This window comes from Denticeps clupeoides, chromosome 4 (genome assembly GCF_900700375.1).
Source record: "Denticeps clupeoides chromosome 4, fDenClu1.1, whole genome shotgun sequence".
Classification (NCBI taxonomy): domain Eukaryota; kingdom Metazoa; phylum Chordata; class Actinopteri; order Clupeiformes; family Denticipitidae; genus Denticeps; species Denticeps clupeoides.
This window is the reverse complement of record NC_041710.1, coordinates 7,048,048-7,067,515: the sequence shown is the minus strand read 5'-3', so window position 1 is coordinate 7,067,515 and position 19,468 is coordinate 7,048,048. Positions and strand designations below refer to the sequence as shown.

General features: G+C 39.5%; 2 protein-coding genes across 4 annotated transcripts; one reads left to right on the top strand and one right to left on the bottom strand.

The window, feature by feature from the left end:
- Window positions 1-1,874: 1,874 nt before the first annotated feature.
- papss1 (3'-phosphoadenosine 5'-phosphosulfate synthase 1) lies at window positions 1,875-10,782 on the bottom strand. 3 transcript variants are annotated; one of them, XM_028976721.1, is made up of 12 exons: window positions 10,646-10,782; window positions 10,398-10,512; window positions 10,069-10,304; window positions 9,849-9,987; window positions 8,220-8,455; window positions 7,144-7,257; window positions 6,948-7,059; window positions 6,277-6,482; window positions 5,676-5,811; window positions 4,660-4,928; window positions 3,532-3,761; window positions 1,875-2,681 (listed from the first exon to the last, which is right to left on the bottom strand). In XM_028976721.1, exons 1-12 carry the CDS (start codon window positions 10,703-10,705, stop codon window positions 2,543-2,545), a joined length of 1,992 nt encoding a protein of 663 aa, XP_028832554.1. In that variant the 5' UTR covers window positions 10,706-10,782; the 3' UTR covers window positions 1,875-2,542. The 3 variants fall into 3 exon arrangements, with proteins under 3 accessions (XP_028832554.1, XP_028832555.1, XP_028832557.1); XM_028976722.1 differs by having other exon boundaries at window positions 8,220-8,338; XM_028976724.1 differs by lacking the exons at window positions 1,875-2,681; window positions 3,532-3,761 and adding an exon at window positions 4,284-4,319.
- A 984-nt stretch (window positions 10,783-11,766) lies between these two features.
- Window positions 11,767-17,410, top strand: sgms2a (sphingomyelin synthase 2a). The gene is made up of 6 exons (XM_028977813.1): window positions 11,767-11,891; window positions 14,325-14,794; window positions 15,631-15,748; window positions 15,866-16,019; window positions 16,373-16,539; window positions 17,042-17,410. Exons 2-6 carry the CDS (start codon window positions 14,397-14,399, stop codon window positions 17,216-17,218), a joined length of 1,014 nt encoding a protein of 337 aa, XP_028833646.1. The 5' UTR covers window positions 11,767-11,891; window positions 14,325-14,396; the 3' UTR covers window positions 17,219-17,410.
- Window positions 17,411-19,468: the final 2,058 nt, after the last annotated feature.

The following is a 19,468-nucleotide window of genomic DNA, read 5'->3' as shown; positions in this document are numbered from 1 at the left end:
TGGATTCATTTGGATTATCTTTTTTTTTGCTTGTTTGTTAATGTTGTTGAATATATAATTAAAATTATAGACTGATCATTTCTTTTTAAGTGGATGAACTTACAAAATCCCCTTATTATTTCCCCTATTCTCTAAATAACGTAAGGTGGCCTGGCAGAAGGTATTGGCCGTGAGCGGTTCCACTTCAGGACTTCGTGACATGAGACAAATCCAGTTGAATGGTTATTGCTGTCCATGCGTAAACATAGAGGATGACCTTTAACTTTTTTTTTTTTAAACGGTCAATGTACGTCAGGTTTCCTGATGCCTGTGGCATTCCCTGCATTACAATAAAATTCCTCCTGGAATAACTGCTCTGTGTCTTTTTTTCTCAAACGTAACATTTTGCTTCAACATAAACAAATCGTGGGTCAACATTTGCATCACTTTCACCACAATGGACGTGCAATGTGTTGTCACAGGCCACCTGCAGGAGGAAGAGTAGTTTGTGGTCATAAACAAACAATATGCCACCATTTTAGGCACAGGGAAAGTACTGTGTCTCGCTGAAAGGCGGTGACGTACTTTGACATCAGTAAGTCCCGACCTGGCATTTTGATATCAGCGCTCTAAATTGTCCGTGAAAAGCTGTTCACGTGTGGCTGGGCGTATTATCTCTGTGAAAGAGGTCACTGCCATCAGGTAACAGGGACGTCTGTGGCCTAGAACAACCTTCAGATAAGCGCGACGGTGAAATCCACGTGTACCTGATGCCCAAGGTTTCCCTGAAGAACATCACACAGCTTCTCTTCTTCCCAAAGTGCATCCTGTTGCCATTTTAGACATGATGAAAAAGGAACCCCGATTCACCAGGACACCTTCTTCTAGAGCGTTCCAGCTTCCCTGGCCGATTTAAGAACCCAATGCATTCACAATTCATTCACAATGCACATCAGAACTCTTGGCAGTGAAATTGCCAAGGTTGTGTAGAGCTGCATTCGTACCAATGTTGATTATCTTCAATGTATGACAATTATTGCCTATCCTTTCCGTATGATTCCCTGCTTGTAAATTTGTTTAGGTGGTTCTGAATGGTGTTGTAGAAAGTTTTTCCTACAATGTTCATTTCTAATTGAAATTTAAAAAATTGATTTGCAATTCTCTGCCACTGCGTTTTAATTATCACATGAGAGAGGTGAAACTAGCCTATGGCAATTTAAACCCACTCATTTCACCTCACATTTCTCTTTTTCTCTTAGTCTAGTGCTCATGGCGTGAACAAAGAAAGCCTGGCTTTTACAAAGCTGTACTTTGGTTCAGGCTCAGGCCTAACTTTTCAGGCCCGATTTCAGCTCTACCTCTCGTTTATTACTGCAGAAGATCCTAAAGGCAACCATTGATTATTGAGGTAGGTTGTAGATCACTTGAGAACTGGACATTGAAAAGGCATTGAAAATAAGTAAAAAAATTACCTTTTTGAGCAGGATCTATTTTAGTACCTTGCAAAAGTCCAATACAAATCCAAACCATTGTTCTTCTAGCACATCTCTGCAGATCGACATCAACATTGAGTTTCACATGTTCAGAAGAATTTCAGAGTTACTGTTGGGAAGTTGACATTATGAGAATTGTTCGGGAGACTCATCTGTTATAACAGCGATTCAGCTTAATACATTGCTTATATGTCACATTATTAGCACCTGAGCAATAGATTCAGCATTTAATTTCATCAAGGCATCTAAAGCCTGCTAAATTTGAACAGACATTGACACATTCACATTTGTATATATGAGATAAAATATTGCTCTCAGTGGGAAATATTATGTGGAAAGCTCAACTGACAAGATCCATTTTACAAAGACTAGTGAATAAAAAAAAAATCCATGAAGCCAATGTTAGAAAACTTACAGAATTAGCATAGAATGGTTTATTTGAAACTAAAGGACAAAGTCACTAAAATAAAACATTCATATTACAGTAACATGGAGTTGTGCAGCAGATATAATTTACACCAACACAGAATATTCTATAAAGACATAATGGACTTGAATATCATATCTGGTCATATTTAGCTTACAAGAAAATACAGTAAAAATGTCCCAAAAAGTATGAAAGCTGCCAGAACACAGTTAAAATGACCTTCAGATCGGTTTTGAATTTACATGCCATCATTACATTAAGCACATAACGGTTGTGTTTGTCTAAAATGCAGGCAAATTCCCCCCAACTGCATGAGACATTAAACCAGAAATGGAGTAGCATGCGAATACAAAGCATACAGGCAGCTAATTCAACCTCCTGCTGCCTAATATGCCACGCTGCTGCTGCTCAATGTGTGAACGCCACAGTCAAGAAATCGAAATTTGGGATCAGAGCTCAATCGGCTGAACAAAGTCAACTGTTGAACTGTTTAAGAAAAAAAAAAAAAAACAGTATGTTACAGTGTAAAGGCCAGTAAATGTTCAAACAGTAACTAAGAAGTGTACAGTAAACAGCAACATGAGCCACTGCAGGAGACAAATTTTGCATGGTCCCAGTTGCATGTGGTTCATGTCATTTTAACCTATGCTTTCTCCAGAGACTTGTAGTATTCCTTCAGCACCGCCCAGGCTTTAGGTGCCATGAAACCCTCTGGTGGGTTCTGACCCTCGCGAGCCATCCTCCTCATACGTGTTCCTGAGATGAAATCATAGTCTTCATGTCTGTAAAACACAAAGATTATACAAAGTTAAAAAAAAAAAAGATGATAAATTAATTTTGCACACATTATCTGTATATCAGCAGCACAGAATACCTTAAAACTTGAAAACGTATAATGTTTAAGACAAGTATACACGTGGCAGCACAGAGCAGAGCACTTCCTGCACAATGGCTGACCATGACTGACCATATGCCAGACTTTAACCTCTTCACTTTATCATTTGGAAGGCACTTTTAATGATATTCAATGTTCTTGTACAGGCATGTCAGCAGCAGCTGTATTTTATGAAAAGCAAAAGCAAAATAAATAAAAGAAGCTGAGCTTTGTGTGCACACAAGAAAATAAGTTCCTGTTATTCTTGGCATTCTGCTCTACCATAGATAAGAATAGGAAGAAAAACATGCATGGCAGTCAAACAACTTAATTGAATGATCAGAGCACTGGAGGGGGATAGAATGAGTTTTAAAATCAGTGTAAATGAACCGCCAGCTCACACAGAGAGTCTCAGATTTCATGTGAACTTGGACAGTGGTGCAAAATGAACAACATATTGATAGACTGTTAAGAATCCTACTGGCAATGCCATTAGTAACTAAATGGTTATTATGTTATTTTATTTGGTTAAAAAAATCCAGAATGAATTAAGTACCTGTAAAGGGTCCAACAGTGTTCATTAAATGTAATATGAAATATGTCTCCCCTCAACCAACATTTGTTCTAAGTGTAATTATTTCTGTCACCCAAAATACAAAGTTGAATGATGATTTAACACACAGCGAAAAGTGGGGTTCAAAAAGAAGGAGCCAGGACAGCCCAATTATAACCAACTCTAACAATAATAAATTCCTTACTTTTTTGAGTCATAGAAGTCCATGCTTGTCTTGACTTTGTTGTAAGCAGCTACTTTGAAAGGAACAATTTCCAGAGAGATAAGGCCTGGTGCCATAGTAAGGACCTTGGCACCATGGGTGGGTTCATACAGATCCTTTCCTGTCGATGGATGTGGCATACCCGCTGGGTCACGTCCTACGATATAGAAGTTGGCGCCAGCCACCATACGAGCCCTGCAGTGCCACTGGACCTGCGAGAAGAAGCAGTATTACTCCATAATTCACTTCACAGCTGAGTGCTTGGCAGGGATGCCGAAAGCTGGTATTAAACAGGTAAATGAAATGTGTACTATCTACAAGCACAGTCATTACTTGAGAAAAGTTAATTGGAGAAATTAAGAAAACATTAGTGCTGCATAAAAGTTATCTGACCAGTGTGCTCTCATTCCAATACAAATGCAACAAAACTGTACAATAAAACAATAGAATAAATTAGTCAATTCTCTGTCATTAGTCACTCATTACATTCTATTTTTCCGATTGTCTGTCTCCTGATGTGAAATACATACATAGCTGCACTGCACTCAAATTAGTTTGCTCAATTAATTATGTTGTTAATGTGCCTCAGACCATTTAACTGACTATTGTTCTATTTTCATTTACACTTCAATAATTACATTATAGTCAGTGGTGGCCTAGCGGTTAAGGAAGCGGCCCCATAATCAGAAGGTTGCCGGTTCGAATCCCGATCCACCACACAGTCCCCACACACTGCTCCCCGGGTGCCTGTTATGGCTGCCAACTGCTCACTAAGGGTGATGGTTAAAAGCAGAGGACACATTTTGTTGTCACCGTGTGCTGTGTTGTGTATCACAATCACTTCACTTTCATTTTCATAATAGTGAAGAACAATGTGCCAGACTGATGAACAGTACCGCAAAAAGCATTCATACGTGTAAGATCTTATCATTGTCAAATGTACAATATTTGGCAATCATCCACTCCTCAAAAAATTTTATACAATGTTTAAAAACTATTAATATTTACAATACAAAAGGCACATATTCTACATATGCATTAACTACCATGGCAATAACAGTGTAACATGTATAAAATAAATGTAAAAGAATGTAACCAGGTTTAGAATACCTCTGTTGGTCCAGCATACATCATGGGCGAAGGGAAAATAGCCACAATGGTGGATTTAGGGTCCAGGACGCCGTCCTCCAGCAGAGCAGCATGCTGACGCATACGCCAGGCCAGGGGCACGTCGTCATCTTTGGTCCACCCACCCAGAGGGTGCAGGAGCAGCACAGGCCTGCGGTAGCCTCGCTCCACCAGTCGCCTCTGTGTGTCCTGCATCAGCAGCACATGGCCGTTGTGTACAGGGTTACGCAGCTGGAAAGCAAAGACTGCGTCTGTGAAGGAACAAATCAGTTACGTCCATTGACCCCTTCTCACGACGATACATTAAGCATGATTAAAATTTGCTTGTATTGGAACGTTTCAATTTGCACAGATTTTTCTTCATTGCTGCAAATATATTTATTTGATTATTTTGAGGTACAGCCCATTGTTTTTCTTTACACATGTACATTAACTTCAGTTGGTTTGCAGTGAAAACATTATGTTCTTGTCTGGAAAAGAAATTATGTAAAATAACATTATCATACCATTTATTGTTGATTTATTACTGATGATAAATAAAAAACTAATTGCAAAACAACCAAAGCGATTAACTGTCTAGCATGAAATATTCTTACACTTCATGATTCAATAACCAAAAAATACCTAAATATAAATACATAACAAAAACAAATGTAAGAACTAGAACTACTGCAAATATTAAATGGAGACTAATGTATAAATTCATATACAGCATGTCTCACCCAATACACCCATGGTGGACTCAAGCTACACCAGTGTTTCCAAACCCTGGTGCAGGAGGAAGGTCTGCCAGTTCCTCCAGAGCCAGGGTTGGGAAACACTGAGCTACATTGTTGAGATAGTCATTTTAATAAAATATAATATTATTATTTTACCATAGGTTTATAAATAGAATGAATGAAAATTCCTCTTAATCCTGGTTCAAGTGTAATAATAAAGGAGACATGCACTGACAAAAAAAAATCTGCAGTGTTGTAAAAGAGACAGAGAATTCTTACCTGCATTCATATCCTTAAATTTCTGCCTCAACTCGGTAGGAGTCAAACGATAGGAGTCCAAACCATCATTCCAGCGGATGTGATCCAGAACCTGGAGGTCTCCCCCAACCAACCAATCCCCACTCGCCATGACCATCTAAAACAACAAACATATTGATAGAAAAGCAAATGAAATGTTATGGACCCAAGCATATGTATAGCAGCAGCAGATTCAGATGGTTTTTTTAAGATTCCCAACAGGCAGAAAAAAATAAGCTTTCAAAGCAAAAAACAGTCATGCAGTATTGACATTTGATGGAGTACTTATAAATCCGAGCTGGAAATACAAGCATACTGTCAGAGTGAAGCATATCCCAGTAGGAACCAGGCATAAAGTGTCTACTCACAGCATTCATTATGGATAAGTCTTATTTTGTTGGCATTAGAAAAAGGAAGTGGTTTAACATATGTCTCAATTAAAAATTATATATGATTCTCTACTATTAACATTTCAAAGGAATTAGTGAAGAATATCACAGAAAGTAGTAATATCACTATGCTGAAAATAAAAAGTCAAATCATGAAACTAAATCTATATCAGTGAAACTATGCAGCACCAAACCTTGATGTAAGGGTGGTCTTTACAGGTGGTGCCCCACTGACGTGCACATCGTTCCTCTTGGCGGTGTTCATAAAACTCAGGATTGCGCAGAATGGCAACCCGTTTGCCCTCGTAGGCAAGAGCCAGTGCTGTGCAGCCATCTAAACGCTCCTTATCCGTGGTGGAAACCGGCAAGACCACTGGCACAGACATGTTGATCACACCCCCTGAAACAAGACGACACTATTTTAGACAGTAGCCTCAAACTGATGATGAGTAAAAAGCAACAGATCAAAGGGTACACAATGCAATATAAGAAAGAATAGCATGTTATTTAGCAATTTATGACATTTGACCCTGTTTTCTTTCCTTTGACCGTTTTGGTAAATCCTGTGCACTGCAGAGCAGGGACATCAATAGCTGCAGTTCTGAAGATGCTATGATCCAGCCATCAACACAAACTGACCCTTGTCAGCATCACTCAAATACTTACATTCGCCTATAAACTTCAAGGACTTGCTGTCACTTGCTGCATAATAATATATGCCAGCCACTGTCGGGCGCCGTTGTAATGAGGTATTGAATGCGAGTCAGCATATCTTTAATCTGTGTATTTAGCAAATCTGAACAGCCAAAAAAGCACTTTCACAGATTAGATTTACCAAACATGGAAGTACAAAAAAACACCTTACCATCCAAAAGACAGTCAAAGTGAAGACACTGCAAATACTCTCTCTCCCTCATGAAGCCATTGAGGGGAGTTGCCCATCCCTCAGCCAGGACCTGCACCCACTGCAGGTCAATCTGTTCACAGGAAACAGAAGGTCAAACGCTTAATGTCAAATACTTAATGTCCAAGCCTTATGGAATGACATATCAAACGGATACCTTAGTAATCTCCAAAGCTGGAAGAGTTTCTGCATCTGCCTTAGCCAAGTCCAGCTTGTTCTCAGGCACGTAAAGCTCCTTCACTTCATAGGAGGCATCCACTGGAACAATGTCCTAGAAGACAATAGCATCTGGTTTCACACTTGATTAACGAACAGAGAAATATACCTAAAGGCCAACCACATGCAAAAAATTCTTTACTAGGATTAAAATCAAGTGTCTCCTGGACAGAAAGTGCACAACAGCCCAAATAACTGAGAAACACAATACTGAAATACTGTCTTTTACTGTATCCACATTAATTTTTACTATTAATATTACATGGGTTTTCAACTAGAGGGCGCTGACTAGTCATGTACAGGTTCCAATCTTGTTACTAAGAACAAACAAAGAAACTGGAAAAAACAGAGCAGAAAATAATGTCAGTAAAATGATTAAAAAAAGAATTGGTCGCAAAAGTAGAGCAACTACTGATCAAGGAAACTGATCCTTTCTTGACATTTACAGTATTTATCAGACGCCCTTATCCAGAGTGAATTACAATCAGTAGTTACAGGGACAGTCCCCCCTGGAGACACTCTGGGTTAAGTGTCTTGCTCAGGGACACAATGGTATAAAGTAGGGTTTAAACCTGGGACTTTGTGGTTGTCTGGTTTATAAGTGAGTGTTTCACCCAATAGGCTATTTCTTAAAGATGAGTACAGACAAATGTGTCTGAGCAGCAATTCAAACACAGCACCAACCACACTGCTAACACCAGGTCCCAATCTGTAAATCAGCCGGGCAGGCACCCACTAGTATACACAAATACACCCTTGGTGATACCATGAAATGCACTTCAGTCTTTTTTAATCTTTAAAAATTTCACATCATAAACACCAGACTTTAAAACAATTAAATGCAAATATAGGAAATATATTTATAACTATTAAAACAAAAATATAAAAAACAAATACACTAATTATACTAAATTGTTAAATGTATTCATGTATTCATTTGTAAGCCATGAGTTTTTGGTATTCAATATTTCTCAGTCATGTCCACACATCTGCCACTAGTATGAGCATTTGAAGTACCCTCTCCTGCAGGAGGTCCAGAAGCTGCTGGATGCACTCGTTCACGCTGCACGAGTCAGTCTTCAGAACAAGCTCTGGGGCTTCTGGTTTCTCATATTCTGAATCAATCCCAGTAAAACCTGTAGGCACAAAGAGGATTATCACAATATGAACAGTTAAAGCAGCTGCAAATGGAAATGCGCCTTGTAAAAGTCGATTCAAAGTGCTCCTGCTGGAACACGTTCCATTCTGATAATCTGTAAAGAGGGAGAAAAAATAGGATGAAGTTACAGCACCAAGACTAATCTGGAATACTGTGCAAGACTAATTCGGACAAATAGAAGAAAGAAAATAAATTATGGATATTTAATGCATGTATGGTATGTTGAAAACGGAAAGATGGAGCATCCATTTTTACATTTGAGAAAGGGGCTTGGTTTCAGCATCTTCAGCAGACATAACCCCAGTTATAGGACTCAGAACGCTGCAGTTTTTTCATGATTTTACAATTGTACAATCGTAGCTAATTTTAAAAACATTAAATATAACTAAATTGTTAAAACATCATGCTTTACATTACTGTACTTGGCAGACGCTTTTATCCAGAGCAACTTACAAGAGGAAGACACCAGCAATTCTCATTCAGTTTCCATAGATTTTGAGTTACAACACTAAGAGCCCCGATAAGGCCTAACTTGTCAAGAATAGAACATGCTAGGTAATTGTGGTAAAAGTGCTAGACTAAATTTATTTATTTTTTTCTGAGTGTGTGTGCGCATGTGCATGCGTTAGTATTAGACTCGTTTAAAAAAAATACTTTTTAAACAAGTGGGTTTTCAAATGAGAATAAAATAATAAAATTGAATAAAATTGCTAATTTACAGTCAGAATTGTATGTTTTTTTTCTACAAAGGCCTAGTGTTTTTATCTAAGATGCCCAAAACTACACATTTTAAATTGTTGCAGTGCCACCTAGTGTTAGTTAGTTACATTGTCAAATTTATTTCTGAATATTTCAGATATACAGACAGACCCAGGAAGACAGTACACCGTCACGTAATATCAATTGTACTGCACTTTATCTGCATGTATCTTGTTGGAACCTACCTTACCTGGACCATACAAGTGATCTTTAACACCAGTACTGCACTCTGCACTTTAATGTTTAATCTACCTCACACTATGCTGCTATGTTATGGTCATCATATAATTTCATATCACTACCACTGCCATCATTGTCATAGCATATCATATACCACATACACTCATTGCTGCTACTTTTTCTTGACCTGCACTATTTTGTCCACAATGTCCCTTGTCATGTTTTTTGTCTTTTTGCACACTGTGAAACCCCAAAGCTTCACAATCTCATATCTCTTTGTACTTGTATATAGTAAGATGACAATAAAGTGGACTTTGACTTATTACTTTCATGTTTTCATTAATTTTGTTTTTCTAACAATTCCTATGTGCCTGCACAAAGTTCTTGGATACAGGCACATTTTTCAAATTGTACAAATGTGTTTTGATTAAAGCTCCAAAATATAAAATTTATGGGCTTCACTTAACCATAACTGATTGCAACACCTTTCACTAGACTGGCTGAATAAATTTTATACAGATCAGATCCTGGTGAAAAACTGGACTGACCTTGTATTTCTCCTGCTCTGGCCCGTTTGTAGAGACCCTTCACATCTCGTTGCTCGCACACATCCAACGGTGCATCCACAAACACTTCAAAAAAAGGCAGGCCAGCTGCCTCGTGGATCTTCCTGGCGTTCAGACGATCCTGTGGGACAGACACCACTGGCAGTTTGGCAAAACGAGGGTGCGGGAAATGCCTGACGTGCGTGGCCATACATCAACTCACTCTGCTGTAGGGGGAGATGAAGCTGGCGATGCACACCAGGCCTGCGTCCGCAAACAGCCGGGCGACCTCAGCTATTCGCCGGATGTTCTCCTCGCGGTCCTCAGGGGTGAAGCCCAAGTTCTTGTTCAAGCCTTGCCTGATGTTGTCTCCGTCCAGGGTGTAACACGGGATGCCGTGGCACACTAAATACTCTTCCAGAGCCATGCTTACTGTGGTCTTGCCAGCTCCTGACAGGCCTGCATTACGGTTTCAGTAAAAATGATTACATATAATAATAATAATAAAACAGGCATAACCGTTCGCCTCAGCTTACGGGAGGGAACACCTACCTGTGAGCCAGACCGTGCAGCCGCGGAAGCCTCCTCTAGTTCCCACCACCTGGCCACGCTTGTTCCTGCTTACATGGTGAGCTTGGTACGTCACGTTCGTGGCCCTCTGCGTCCCCTGTGATGCGGCGAAACGCGGCATTACAGGATCCACTCCACAAGCCCCCATCTCCGTGCCAGCTCTGGCGACTTAGCAATGCCTTAAGTGCTAGCGTGCATATATATACGTATATGTACTGTATAAAACCTACCCAGTTCTCGGACGAGTTGCTCAGTTTCTGCTTCTTGTGCAAATTTCCCGACGCGTCCATGTCAGCGTGTGGCGAAACGCAGAACGTATCTGTTATGAATGGGGCAGCTTCGCCGACTCGGCTCTACTTCCGGGTGAGGGGAGAGGAACCACTTCCGCGTCAACACGTCACTACGTCACTACGTCACCACGCCGAGCTGCGTTGCGCGATGCGGTGCAATGTGTGAAGCGCCTAAGTGTAACGACAAATCACTCGTTTTAGGCAGGACATTTAAGTTTAGTCTTCAAGTATGTTGAAACGTTTTTTAATGGTTTTAAATACAAGCGTAAGCATTGAGGGAATGTGGAAAAAGTGGTTAGCGTGAAAGATTGTCATACACTGCAGCACAGCACACAGTGACGCAACGAAATGTGTCCTCTGCATTTTACCCATCACCCTTGGTGAGCAGTGGGCAGCCATGACAGGCGCCCGGGGAGCAGTGTGTGGGGACACTGCTTTACTCAGTGGCACCTTTGCAGATCAGGATTCAAACCGGCAACCTACTCATTACAGGGCCGCTTCCTTAACCGCTAGGCCACCACTCTAGATCATTTATTTTGTGTTTGTGTTAAACAATTATGCAATTTATTACACAAAGGACACTTATTATTCTGACATGAACCCATTTACAAATCACTGTGAAAGTATATTTAACAAATTTAAGAGAAAAAAATCCATCCGACACAGGTGAGTTATTGAGGATGGATGTGACGTATCACCTGTTCATAAGAATTGGAACCAAATAACTCCTTATCAACACAATAATTTAATAAAAAAATTAATAAAAGCTTGCAACCTCAATAATGTACATACCCCGAATACCTACTGCTGCTACTGTGCAGTTTTTACTATGGAGATAAAAGAATGAATGGAAATGTAAAACCAAAAACTAATCTACACAATACAACCTGCACTAATTATGAACACGCGTAAAGACACAAAATGTCTATAGTCAGAGGTCCTGGACGACTGGCATCTCGGTCCTGATGATGCACTGCACGGTTCTGAACACAACCTTCGAGCGCCGGTGCTACCGTGGAATACAGTACGTGCCGTGGGGCCTGGCTGGAAGTTGTAGACGAGAGTGCCGCCCAGGGCAGGACACACGGGGAGGGACTCAGTCCTGCAGGGTTCCCGCGTGTTCAGATGAGAGGGAACTGAGCAGGGGCATGCAGCTCGGGCATCACGCCGCTCCAGACCAGTACAGGTAGGCAGGCATCAAAATTAGTTTTTTTAATGTCTGTTTGCTATACATTTCTTCTATTTGAATTAGTAGAAAACTTTTAGAAAAAAGTTTCTATGGAAACAAATACACTTTTAAAGGGTTGACACTTTTTTTTATCAATGTAATGCATTTATGTTGACATGTTCATTTCTGACATTTCTTCTTGTCATTGTCACCGTTACTCGGATGCAGCGGCTACTGTAAAAAATAGGCAATTACAGAACACTGTTTCAAATACATTTGATCAGTTGTGCGGCTTGGTCAGTTTAATGTTTAAAGTTTTCCTTCTTACTTTCTGAAGTTGTGTTAATTGGTGTTAGAAATAAAGTATTCAGCCCGGTAGCTGTTCTCGTGAGTCCAGTACATCATCTCTGCTGTTCTAGGCGTGGCCATGTGTTGTGTGGCTGGTTTTATTTTTAACATGAAATGCTTCAGAAGAAAATGACTGGATTGCTCGGAGCACTATATTATTAAGAGTGCACATAAATGTACACGTTTGCGGCGTCAAATCTTATTCTTGCCAACCAAAATATATCCCTGAAGTAAAGGCAGCTTGAAATAGCAAGCGGGCAGGGCAGTTGACAGAGGAGGAATTAGCCAACCCCTCCATTACGGTCCCATGTGGAAGACATTTTCTTTGCCATCAAAGGAAATGCCGGGAGAAGCAGGGAGGTTGATGGGAAAACGTGTAGAATTACAGCCTTATGTTAGGTGGGGTTACTGTAATTTTATGAAGTGAATATACCTTTAATCAAACGGACTGAACTGAAACCATTTTGATGGAAAAAATTTAACTTTTTGAATTGTAGAAATGTCCTGCTTCATAGGACACCTGGCCACACTAGAGGAAGTTGGGTTGGTGGACATCTTTGTCCAGCACAGACATTTTTTTCTTATTTTGTGTGTTTAATATAAGATACACCCCTGTCAAATTCGGAAGTTGCCACTGAGCAAAGCACCGTCCCCACACACTGCTCCCCGGGCGCCTGTCATGGCTGCCCACTGCTCACCAGGGGTGGTGGGTTAAAAGCAGAGGACACATTTCATTGTGTGCACCAGGCGTGAGACACGCATTTCAGCAAGCTCACATGGCATTTCTCACGCTTAGAAATTATAAAAATTCCTACAGCATGTTTCACAAACGAAAGAAAGCTTCAAGCATGTGTTCCATGACTGCGTGGCGGATGGAATCCGGGAGCATGCCACAGTGCTGGCGCGCTCCTTTCCTGCGGTCTGGCTGCAGCCACTGTGAGGTGTGGCGGAAACACCTGACCTCCACCGTAAGCGAACTGTATTCATGTTTAGGGTTAGGTTAGGGTCATGGCCTCACAGTGGCTCCGGCCAGATGCACCCCTCCTCTAGTCTAAAAGTAAACTGGCGTGTATCTACCCTGATCCTGACACCCATATTGAACTGTAACGCCCATATTGTTCACATGTTTTGGACCATCAAGTCATTCATCAATCATTGCTGTCACAGATTTCACCTCTGACCCCATTATATCCTCCTGTCCCCTCTGCCTCATATAGGCATGCCTCTCAATTTATTTTAATTAAGAAGATTTTATGAGATCTGGCAGGCCTTTTTTGAAAAAATACTTACTTCATGTTTATGATATGTAATGTTATGGTATATGTCACTTTAAATGTACAGATATGATATATGATTTTTTTTTCTCAAACAAATTTGCAGTGGTACCAATGTAAAGAAAATATCCAAAATGTTCAGTAGACTAGAGGTTAAGGAAGCAGACTCATGAACACAGCCACCAGTTAGCAAGGTGCCACTGAGGTACCCCTGAGATATCTGATTCTTTCAACTTGATCATGGTGGACCAACCCAACCATTGTAAATAAAATGGTGCCATGCTAAAAATGGTGCTTTAAATCCCCCACCACACAGTCTCCATTGGGGAAATGCTGCTCAGCAAGGTTCATCACGTCATGGTAGTAGCCTAGTGGGTAACACACTCGCCTATGAACCAGAAGACCCGGGTTCGAATACTGCCATTGTGTCCCTGAGCAAGACACTAAATCCTATGTTGCTCCAGGGAGACTGTCCCTGTAACTACTGATTGTAAGTCGTTCTGGATAAGGGCGTCTGATAAATGCCGTAAATGTAAATGTAAATGTCATGTCATGCTCCATGGCTGGTTTTGAAATGTGGCCCAACCGCTCAATTTACCACCAGACTTGTACTTTTTGCAAAAGAATGTTTGTTAAGTGAAGCTAAATATAAGATGCACTAACTTTAATACTTACATTAATAGTTTTAAATGAAACCCCCCTGCGTATACTGTGTATGTAAACGTTCTTAAAGCCAAGAAATACATTTTTAGGGCTAGTATTGCTGGGTAAACCTCCATAAAATGCCACTTAATTATTTAAAAACAATTACTGTCTTAATTACCCCTAGGAAATACAACGCCTGAGAAACCCCTTCTGGAACAGGAATTCATCAAGCAGCAAGGCACGATAAGATTGTGTCATGATGTCATCAGGTGAAACCCAGGCCAGTTCTACCAAGACCTGTCCTGTCCATGCTCCCTCCAGCAAAGAGGCGAAGAGCGATGCGTTCCAAAAAGCCACAGGGAGGCGGCCTGACTTCAACAAGACCGGCACATCTCTAGCTACAAGCACACACCTACCTGCTGAGTGGTGGAAGACTGTCTTCGCCCTGCTTTACGCCGTGTTCAACCTGCTTCTGACCACGGTCATAATTACGGTGGTGCATGAGAGGGTTCCAGCCAAAGAAAGCAGTCCGCCGCTGCCCGATAAATTTTTCGACTATGTTGATCGGGTCAGATGGGCATTCACAGTCACCGAGATCAATGGGATTGTTCTAGTTGGGATCTGGTCTCTGCAGTGGCTCTTCCACAAATACAAGTAAGGCATTACACACACAACCAAATATTCCAAAAACAGTCCCTGGATAAAAAAAAAAAAAAACACAGGCATAAAAGTATCTGAATACTATTGTAATATTGAAGTTAAAATCATAAGTACGAAAAAACTGTTGAAAAGCAGTCATTCATTATTGGTCATTACAGTCACTCGTTCATTGTGTGTAAGAATTGCATGGATTCATGCAATGACTTCTGATTATAAGCCTGCTTGTTTGCCTCTGCAAACCAGCATTTTTTTTTGGCATTTTCTTTCTATGAAGACAATGACGATACCATGATGAAGTTTTTTGTGTCACATTTCCATAATTCTATGTTTTTTTTTCTTTGCTGTACCTTAAAGGAGACATTTTGATTCATTCACAGTACCTCTGCCATACGTGTCATGAAGGAAGGAAAAACATGAGTACAGCAATTCAGATGGTCTAACAGTCTCATAGCTGGCAACTCGTCACATTAGAAAAACACACAGCCACCTTCACTGTAAATAGAGTGCAGGTAATGTCTCCAAAGACATCCAGCTACTGTAAATGAGCACCTATATTCTATTCATATTAAATAGAAGGCCAACTTAACGAATCAAGCCGCTTACATATTAGGAAGCTAATTTAAAAAAAAGTCCTGTGGCATCCACATTGTGGGACGGAGAGATTCAGATGGTCTTTCCTTCCAACCGCTGTCAGAGTCTACAACAAAGCGCTTGCAGCTGACCACACATACATAAGGCCAACAAACACACACATCCAATACACTATAGTCTTTTCTTATCTACATTATATGTATATATTTTTAATTCTGTCCATGCTATCGACGTTTCAGGTCCATTATTGGTCGAAGATTCCTTTTCCTTGTGGGAACTCTGTACCTGTACCGTTGTATCACCATGTACGTCACTACCCTGCCTGTACCAGGCATGCATATGAACTGTGCCCCAAAGGTGACATCCTTCATAATGTAACATTTAATAATGGCAGAATCTGCATGCTAAAAGTAAATTATGAATTATGGTTTTTTTTCAGCTGTGGTATCATATATAAAAGTCTCTCTTTTTTAGTTGCATGGAGACATAGAAGCTAAGTTGCAGCGTGTTCTCCAGCTGATATCCGGTGGTGGATTGTCCATCACCAATTCCCATCTCATGTGTGGCGACTTCCTCTATAGTGGCCACACTGTCATGCTGACTCTAACTTACCTGTTCATCAAGGAGTGTAAGTGCTTATAGAAACAATCACGTAGAAATAGAAGAAAAAGTCATGGTTAGTCACTCCATAAGTGAAAAACAGTTCATATCTTTGGTGTGTTAATTTTGTGCAAAATGTTGCAATGGTCAATGCTATACATTAGTAGTAATAGTTTTTACACTGATATATAGACAATGTGCTTCCATTTTATGATGCTGATACACTGTAAAAAGTAAAGATAATCCAAGATGGTATGATATTAGGCTAATTTTAACATTATGGATGAAGTGCATGCAATTCAATTAGTGCTAAAATAAAACATAGACATCATTTAAATGTTGTTTTTATATAGTTGCTCTTTGTGTACCTCCATACTCTAGACTCCCCACGATCTTTCTGGTGGTATCACCTGATGTGTTGGTTACTCAGCGCAGTGGGTGTGGTCTGTATACTGGCTGCACATGAGCACTACACTGTGGATGTGGTGGTGGCTTATTTCATCACGTCTCGTCTCTTCTACTGGTACCACACCATGGCCAATGAACAGGTGAGATACAAATATACTGTAAATAACGTGATATGTGTTTTACCTTCTGAGGAAAAGCTATTAAAGACAATTTAAGATATAGTTTTCTGTCAATAGTATCCAGTTGCTATTTTACCATGGAATAGAACAATCTTTCATGTATGGCACTTTAAACTGAATTTCAAGCTTGAAAGGTGTCTTCTTTGCTCTGATTGACTGGTCTACAGCTTGCAGATGGAGTTTTGTTAGTGTGAAAATACTTGTCTTTCCACCACCATCTTGTCTGATCTAAGCTTGTAGTTGAAATGGGATAGGGAAGGTAGAATCTACAATGTCCAGTAAAGGCTATCAATGATGTATACCATTTTGGATTTGGCTGTTTTTGGATTTGCAATTAAAATATGATACGATAAATATTTGAGGTCCCATGGACCAGACTTTCCTGTGTCAAATGGCACATTTAAGACAAATCAATACAGAACACCGTTTTTAATCCTTTTTTGATTTGATCTCTTTGTAACAGACACTCAGGAACTCATCAAACAACTTTCTCAACCGAACATGGTGGAATCCTTTCTTCAACTTGTTTGAGAGGAATGTTCAGACTCCAGTGCCTTGTACTTATTGTTGGCCAATCACCTGGCCACCAACCTTCCTGAAGAACCCTTGCAAGACGTATTCGGTGGTGGAGAGTGTCTAGCAACTACCTCAGTAATCATTTGAAATATATACATATTTTAAATGTTATATTGTCATTATGGCAAATATTAATCTGAAATAACCTATTGTAATTGTGTATCTTAAGTGTTTTGATATTTTTGTGCTATTTCAGGACCAAAGCTTTCTTCTACACTGAGCCTTACAATCCTTGCCAATCCAAACCTTGTTACAGAGAACTGCTTACTTGAAACATTCAGATGGAAGAAAAACTGCTTTTCTGTTACATTTACAAAATGCCAATTGTCAATAATTTATTGCCTGTTATATTTTCGAAAAGAATATTCATTCTCTTTTTTTGTGGCAAAATTATTTGTGGCAAGCAACTAAATTATTTAATTTCAGCTTATAAATGCATTCATTTAATAGCTGTGCAAAAGCTGCATTGGGCAAACACAGCAGGCCACGTATACTGGTCAAGGGGTCATCAGCATATTTAACATGTTTAATGCATTTTTGTTTCAATTTACTTTGCAGTGACACTGACACTAACAATTGCAACCAGTTTCCTGCATCAATGACAATGCAATGACACTGACTGCTGTAAAATGCACTTTTGTGCATTTAAGAAACTATTCCAAGAATGTAATATGTAGCACGAGTAGAGCAGCTCTCATGCATCTTGTGTTTGGATATCAGATTAGCACTGAGGTAGGATTTAAAACAGCAAAAGCACTGATCCAACTGTCCTTCAGTCTTACAGCCACTTCCTAGTTAGGTCAGGATTGTATAGATTGTTTCCTAAATGCAAAAATACATAATTTACCACTGGTGTCATATGGATGATAATTACAGAGACTAACTGCAAATGAAAACAAATTCCAGTATCCCTCCTTACATGGACCACCTTAATTAGAAAAATGGGTGGCCAGATTGTGTCATGCTATATGAATTATAAATTCAGTCGTTCCTAAAATGCAAATGTGCTAAATTGTAATTCAGTAAATTATTATTGAATGCAACATTTAATAAAAACCATGATAAATCATAATTTAAAAATAATGTTGATGAACAAACTATTAAAAACATGACTAATTGGAACACCTTTGTTCCAAAAAACAAACATGGCTGACAAACATTAGAAACATTGCATTTCAATTCACAAAACAAAGAGAGACACGACTGCACAATTTAGATGACCACATCATTCAATCTTTAAAGTATGACTCAATAACAATGGATTACCTGGTGCAAGCTGAAGAATTACCTTGAAATAAAACATCATAATATTGTACATCGTTTCATCTTAATGCAGAGTTGCAAAATAATTAAAACTTCCATTTCCACATGTCCAAATCCACATTTTACATGTATTCATTATCAAAAGCTTTTTGCAACATTTTTATCATTAGTCATAAATCTTCATTGCTAAAATTTATTGTTAACTTGGTTAATATTTTCATGATGACCGGATATGCCAAACACCTTTTTTCATTCTAAGTAATATTCTCCAAAGCCTAAAATTATGTACAGTACAGGCCAAAAGTTTGGACACACTTTCTCATTCAATGTGTTTTCTTTATTTTCATGACCATTTACATTGGTAGATTTTCACTGAAGGCATCAAAACTATGAATGAACACATGTGGAGTTATGTACTTAACAAAAAGTGGAGACCTGGCCTCCACAGTCACCGGACCTGAACCCAATCCAGATGGTTTGGGGTGAGCTGGACCGCAGAGTGAAGGCAAAGGGGCCAACAAGTGCTAAACACCTCTGGGGACTCCTTCAAGACTGTTGGAGAAGCATTTCAGGTGACGACCTCTTGAAGCTCATCGAGAGAATGCCAAGAGTGTTCAAAGCAGGAATCAGAGCAAAGAAACTAGAATATAAAACATGTTTTCAGTTATTTTACCTTTTTTTGTTATGTACATAACGCCACATATGTTCATTCATAGTTTTGATGCCTTCAGTGAGAATCTACCAACGTAAATGGTCATGAAAATAAAGAAAACACATTGAATGAGAAGGTGTGTCCAAACCTTTGGCCTATACTGTACATGTTTGACAAATTCAATTTTGACCATTTAAATATTTGAGGTATGCTGTCATGCTGTCTGGACATTCAGTTTTATTACCTTATATGATTACATCATCATCTTAAGACAATTAGTGGATGAATGCCCATGAGTCCAATGGAACGGCAAAATAATGACCAGTAGAAGATCATTCTTTAGGTTTACATACATTTGAATGCTTGAATTTTGCTTAAGGACAAGAACAGCTTATTACA

Excerpts from the sequence above, each read along its gene's own strand:
- papss1 (XM_028976721.1), bottom strand. The coding sequence starts at position 10,705 with ATGGACGCGTCGGGAAATTTGCACAAGAAGCAGAAACTGAGCAACTCG. Across the intron at positions 8,456-9,848 it reads CAGAGCAGGAGAAATACAAG|ATTATCAGAATGGAACGTGT; the intron begins GTCAGTCCAGTT and ends CCCTCTTTACAG. Across the intron at positions 7,258-8,219 it reads TGGACCTCCTGCAGGAGAGG|GACATTGTTCCAGTGGATGC; the intron begins GTACTTCAAATG and ends ATTGTCTTCTAG.
- sgms2a (XM_028977813.1), top strand. The coding sequence starts at position 14,397 with ATGATGTCATCAGGTGAAACCCAGGCCAGTTCTACCAAGACCTGTCCT. Across the intron at positions 15,749-15,865 it reads ATATGAACTGTGCCCCAAAG|TTGCATGGAGACATAGAAGC; the intron begins GTGACATCCTTC and ends TCTCTTTTTTAG. Across the intron at positions 16,020-16,372 it reads TTACCTGTTCATCAAGGAGT|ACTCCCCACGATCTTTCTGG; the intron begins GTAAGTGCTTAT and ends TCCATACTCTAG.